The 5,681-nt window shown below is 52.3% G+C and overlaps 1 protein-coding gene across 1 annotated transcript; it reads right to left on the bottom strand.

The window, feature by feature from the left end:
• Positions 1-2,000: 2,000 nt before the first annotated feature.
• LOC125264212 lies at positions 2,001-4,299 on the bottom strand. The gene is made up of 3 exons (XM_048183448.1): positions 3,409-4,299; positions 2,093-2,928; positions 2,001-2,049 (listed from the first exon to the last, which is right to left on the bottom strand). The coding sequence occupies exons 1-3, from the start codon at positions 4,297-4,299 to the stop codon at positions 2,001-2,003; spliced, it is 1,776 nt and encodes a 591-aa protein (XP_048039405.1).
• Between the last annotated feature and the right edge of the window lie 1,382 nt (positions 4,300-5,681).

Here is a 5,681-nt window from a genome sequence, read left to right as displayed (position 1 = left end):
GAAAAAAAAATAAAAAATGTTGTTTCCAACTACAGTAATTTTATGGTTCAACGTTACATATGTTAAGTAACTCATAAGGAAGGGTGATGTGATATAAAACAGTTTAATGTTGTTATATGTAATATGTCCCTTATCCATCAAGTGCTTGCTAGGAGTTGAGTTGCAGTGTTAAAGTAATGGAATCAACGCAGTCTGCCAGTGTTCATGATTAATAGTCACTTTTGCTCGTGTTCCACCAAAGCTCTGTTGTTAATAAAGCGCATGTTACAGTAGACGGAGGACAGACACAGGTATAATGCAACCCCGACGCCGTGGTGGTCGTCCTCTTCCCCGCGGTGCCGGTTTCTCAGGGTGACTGTCGTGGAAGGTTTGGAGTAAACTGGGATCTAAGATGTCGTCCCTTGGGACCCAGGAGCGTTCTTCGGGACCATATCCTTCCCAATCCACCAAGTATTCAAGCTGACCACCACGACGCCGGGAGTTCAAGATCTCTCGAACCTCGTACGCAGCTCCGTCCTCCAGGATGAGTGGAAGGGGGGGTTCGGCGGGAGCCACGTCATGTCCTGTGGGAAGAACAGAGGGATGGTGAGCTTTGAGGAGTGACACATGGAAAGTTGGATGTATACTGTACCCTTGTGGAAGGCGGAGTTGATAGGTGACCGGGTTGACCTGCTTGACGATGGAGAACGGGCCAATGAACCTGGGACTCAGCTTTCTGCAGGGCAGACGCAGTCTGATGTCACGGGTGGATAGCCAGACCATCTGACCAGGCTGGAAGACCGGGGTGTTGGAACGTCGGAGGTCGGCTACCATTCTGCGTCTGCGCAGGGCTCGTTGCAGCTGGTGGTGTGCTGAGTCCCAGACCCTCTCGCTCTCTCGGAACCAGTAATCCACTGCCGGAACGTTGGAGGGTTCCCCATCCCAGGGGAACAGTGGGGGTTGGTAACCGAGTACGCATTGAAACGGTGTAAGCCCAGTAGTTGACTGTCGGAGAGAGTTTTGGGCGTACTCGGCCCAACCCAGGAACTGGTTCCAAGAGTCCTGGTGGTCATGACAGAAGGTACAGAGGAAGCGGCCAATCTCCTGAACCTTCCTTTCCGTCTGCCCGTTCGACTGGGGGTGATATCCAGATGTTAGGCTGACGGCCACACCTAGGAGTGAGTAGAAGGACTTCCATACACGGGATATGAATTGAGGCCCTCGGTCGGAGACGTTATCCTCTGGAATTCCGAAATATCTGAAGACTTGGTTGAAGAGTATTTCGGCGGTCTCCATTGCAGTAGGTAATCCAGGAAGTGGAATTAAACGACATGACTTTGAGAACCGGTCCACAACAACTAGGATGGTGGTGTATCCGTCTGAGACAGGGAGATCAGATATGAAGTCCACTCCTAGGTGTGACCAGGGGCGATCTGGAACGGGCAGCGGAAGGAGTTTCCCAGCTGGCAGATGACGAGGAGATTTGGAGATGGCACACTCCCTGCAGCCCTGCACGTACCTTCTGACGTCGGCCGCCATCCCTGGCCACCAGAAGCGTTCTTTCAGCAACGAGAGGGTCTCATTGGCCCCCGGGTGACCAGTGCCAAGTGACGTGTGGGCTGAGTGAATGGTGGGAGTGCGTCGTGTCCGTGGAAGATAGAGCAAGCCTGGTGGACAGCCCGGCGGAGGGTTAGTGGAGGCATTGGAGGAGGGAATGGTCTCTTCTGACCATGTTATGGGACTCACGATGAGGGAGCTAGGAATGATGGGTTCTGGTTCCTCAGTCTTTTCCTCAGGGGCATGTAGACGGGAGAGAGCATCCGCTTTTACATTCTTCGTACCAGGGCGGAAGGAGATCGTGTAGTTAAAGCGGGAGAAAAACATGGCCCAGCGAGCTTGTCTAGGGTTCAATCTTTTCGCAGAGCGAAGGTACTCCAAGTTTTTGTGATCCGTTAATACTAGGAAAGCATGTTTGACTCCCTCCAGCCAATGCCTCCACTCTTCCAAGGCAAGCTTGACCGCTAGAAGTTCCCTGTCTCCGATGGAATAGTTGACTTCCGCCGGGCTGAGCTTGTGGGAGAAGAACGCGCATGGATGGAGTCTACTTGGGGTCCCCTGCTGCTGCGATAACACCGCTCCCACTCCAGTGGTAGACGCGTCCACTTCAACAATGAATTGTTTCTCTGGGTCTGGATGTACGAGTAAGGGAGCGGTGGTAAAGGCTTCTTTGAGCTGGTTGAAGGCGTTGGTGGCTGCCGGGGTCCAGGACAGAGACTTGGGCTGGTTGCGGAGTAAACTGGTGAGTGGATGGGCGATAGAGCTGTAACCTTTGATGAAACGTCTGTAGAAATTTGAGAAACCGAGGAAACGCTGGAGTTCTTTTATGGTGGTGGGTTCTGGCCAGTTGGTTATGGATTCCACCTTCCTCTCGTCCATCCGGATGCCACTGTGGTCGATGTTGTATCCCAGGAATGAAACGGAAGGTTGATGGAAAGTGCATTTTTCGGCCTTGAGGAACAGATGGTATTGACGAAGGCGGGTGAGGACCTCCGCAACGTGTTGGCGATGTTCGGCCTGGCTCCGGGAGTAGATGAGAATGTCGTCTATGTAGACCAGGACAAACCGGTGGAGAAACTCCCGGAGCACCTCATGAATGAAGTCCTGGAATACGGAGGGGGCGTTGACTAGTCCATACGGCATGACCAAGTACTCGTAGTGGCCAGTAGGGGTGATGAAGGCGGTCTTCCATTCGTCCCCCTCACGTATCCGGATGAGGTTGTACGCGCTGCGGAGGTCCAACTTCGTGAACACAGTGGCACCACGGAGATGTTCTAGGGCAGCTGGGACGAGAGGAAGGGGGTAACGGAATTTCACAGTTATTTTGTTGAGTGCACGGTAGTCAATACAGGGCCGCAAGCCTCCATCCTTTTTAGCCACAAAGAAGAAACTGGAAGCAGCAGGGGAAGTAGACGGCCTGATGTAACCTTGGGCGAGGGCTTCCTTGATGTAATCCTCCATGGCCTTCTCCTCCGGGATGGAAAGAGGGTAGATCTTTCCTTTGGGCACTGGTTCACCCGGAAGCAGGTCGATGGCACAGTCCCATGGCCGGTGTGGAGGCAGCTTGGAAGCCCGCTGAGGGCAAAATACGTCGCTGAAGGGGGCGTAACACTCGGGGATATCAACAGAACGTTGTTCAACAGGACTTTCGATGGACGTGGCGCAGAGAGAGAGATCAGGTGAGGAGATTGGTGGAACTGGCAGATCCGTCAAACAGTGCTTGAAGCAAGTGTCGCCCCACTTCAGGACTTCACCCGTCCTCCAGGAGATGGTCGGATTGTGCTGCTCCAACCAGGGGCGCCCCAGAACCACGTCAGCGGTGGAGTCCTCCAGAACCAGCAAATGCGCCTCTTCTTGATGTAAAAGTCCAACTTGAATATTAACAGGACCTGCCACGGAGCGGACGCGCTTACGGCTCAGGGGTCGGCCGGTTATGGAGCAGATCTTGTAGATGGTCGGAGACGGAGAGGTCTTGATACGGAGTTGACGACAGAGGGCACCAGAGATGAAGTTGCCGGCGGACCCCAAGTCGATGAGCGCGACCACTGTAAGGGAAACATTGGCGGCAGTAATATTGACGGCAGTAGTGAGTGGTTTCATTTTACGAGTAGCAGGAATAATGGCACTCACCAGGGGTCGCGGCGGTCGTGTGGGGCATGCTGCAATCACATGCCCCGGTTCACCACAGTAGAGACAGAGACGATGGGTGAGGCAGCGGCGACGTTCTTCATAAGATAGACGAGAGTTTTCTACATCCATGGGTTCCTGAGCTGGTTCTGGAGTGCTGACGGGTTCGGATGGGCAGAGTGGCACAGTGGAGAAGAACTGGACCTGGTGCTCTTGGAGGCACGCCTGCATGCGAGTGGCGCAGCGGATGGAGAGCTGGATGAACTTTTCTAGGCCGATGTTGTCCTCGCATGCAGCGAGTTGCAGCCGCACCCGAGGTTCCAATCCTTGCCGGTAGTTCGTTATCAGGGCTTGTTCGTTCCATCCGCTGAGGGCTGCAAGCGTTCTGAATTGCAAAGCATAATCATAAATGGACATAGATCCTTGTCTCAAATTATAGAGTTTCTCACCAGCTGAAGAGTCTGTGATGGGTTTCCCGAATACCTCCCGGAAGTGGGAAATAAACGATGAGTAGGATTGGGTTACAGCGCCCTGCTGGGACCAGATGGAATCGGCCCACTTCAATGCTTTGCCGCTGAGCTGGGAGATAATGAACGCTATTTTGGCGGTGTCACTCGGGTACAGGTGCGGCTGCATCTCCAGGACCAGTGTGCATTGCAGCAGAAACCCGCTGCAATCCTCCGCCGATCCTGAGTAGGGCGCCGGTTTGGCCATGGGACTGGCGTACGGCGGCAGTGAAGGAGGTGTGTTGACGTGCTCTGTGGGGCTAGCTGGTGCTGGTGCAGGTGAAGATGGAGGAACTGGAGATGGTGGCGATGGATGGGTGGTCAACGTGCGCCGGAGTGCATCCACCAAATCCTGAAAGGGGTCGGGTTGGCTCATCCTGGGTCAGCGGTGTTGGTCCGGTCTTCTGTTACAGTAGACGGAGGACAGACACAGGTATAATGCAACACAGTCTTTATTTTGACCACAGGAGAGCAAGGGGAATGAAACAGGTGAGAGAACTGGTAGTAGTTGACTTGAACAGATAGCAAGTGGGATAGTTACTGTCCTTTTCTTTGCAGGGAGTTAGACGCTGGAGACTGGAGATCGCTGGAGCACTTGGAAGCAGACGGGAACACACTCACGGAGCAGACGAGGTACACAATGGGAATCGACACGATGGAGACAGGCAGGTATGCGAAGAGGAGTCCTTGAGGTAAGCATAAACATGTAGGGTATGCAAACGAGACCGGACGTGGAGTGCTGTGTGCGTGAGTGCTTTATAGTGCTGTTGATGAGGAGAGTGATGAGGTGCAGGTGGCGGTGATCAGTATTCTGGAGAAGGTGCGCGCTGTGATTGGGTGACGTTGGAACCTGACGTGTCTGTGACAGCGCACACGTTAAAGACTAATGTTGATTTATTGAAACATCACAGAGGTCATCACCGCACCATTTCTATGGTAACCATGAGCTCCTGCACTCATCTTATTCATGCGGCTGCAGCTTGTTTGTGGTAACAGCAAAAAGAATGATTTGTCGAACATCCGCGAAAATAGTATGTAAGTAAATTATTATGTAAAATAGTGACTGGACGTAAACATATCCTTTTATTAAAACTGGTGCTCTGCTGTGCCAAGAGACATTTCGAAACATTTCACCGGTTACTTTCGTTTTGCCGCATAGACCTTTAAGTCCTATAAATGTGTTATATTCATATTTGTATGACAGCTTTCAGTGGGCGGGACTGTTGGCATTATTAATAAAGAAACATGATTGAATGAGGAAGTACATATAGTGGGTTCGTGGAAAAAATAAATCTCAATACTGGCAGGATGTTTCTGTGCGCATGCTCCAAGTGTAACACGGACAAGCGTTGAAGCCTGTTTTCGGTTGCGCGTCTAATCGGTCAAATACACAGTGTCAAAATGCCCGCACTGGTGAGTATTCACATAAACACAGTAGATGTAAGCACTGTCCGTGTGTGTTGTCCCTCCCTCCCTCCCTCCCTCCCTCCCTCACTCACTCACTCACTCACT

The sequence above is a fragment of the Megalobrama amblycephala genome, linkage group LG1 (genome assembly GCF_018812025.1).
Source record: "Megalobrama amblycephala isolate DHTTF-2021 linkage group LG1, ASM1881202v1, whole genome shotgun sequence".
Lineage (NCBI taxonomy): Eukaryota > Metazoa > Chordata > Actinopteri > Cypriniformes > Xenocyprididae > Megalobrama > Megalobrama amblycephala.
Note: the sequence above shows the minus strand (reverse complement) of the source record. Positions and strands in the feature narration are given on the sequence as shown.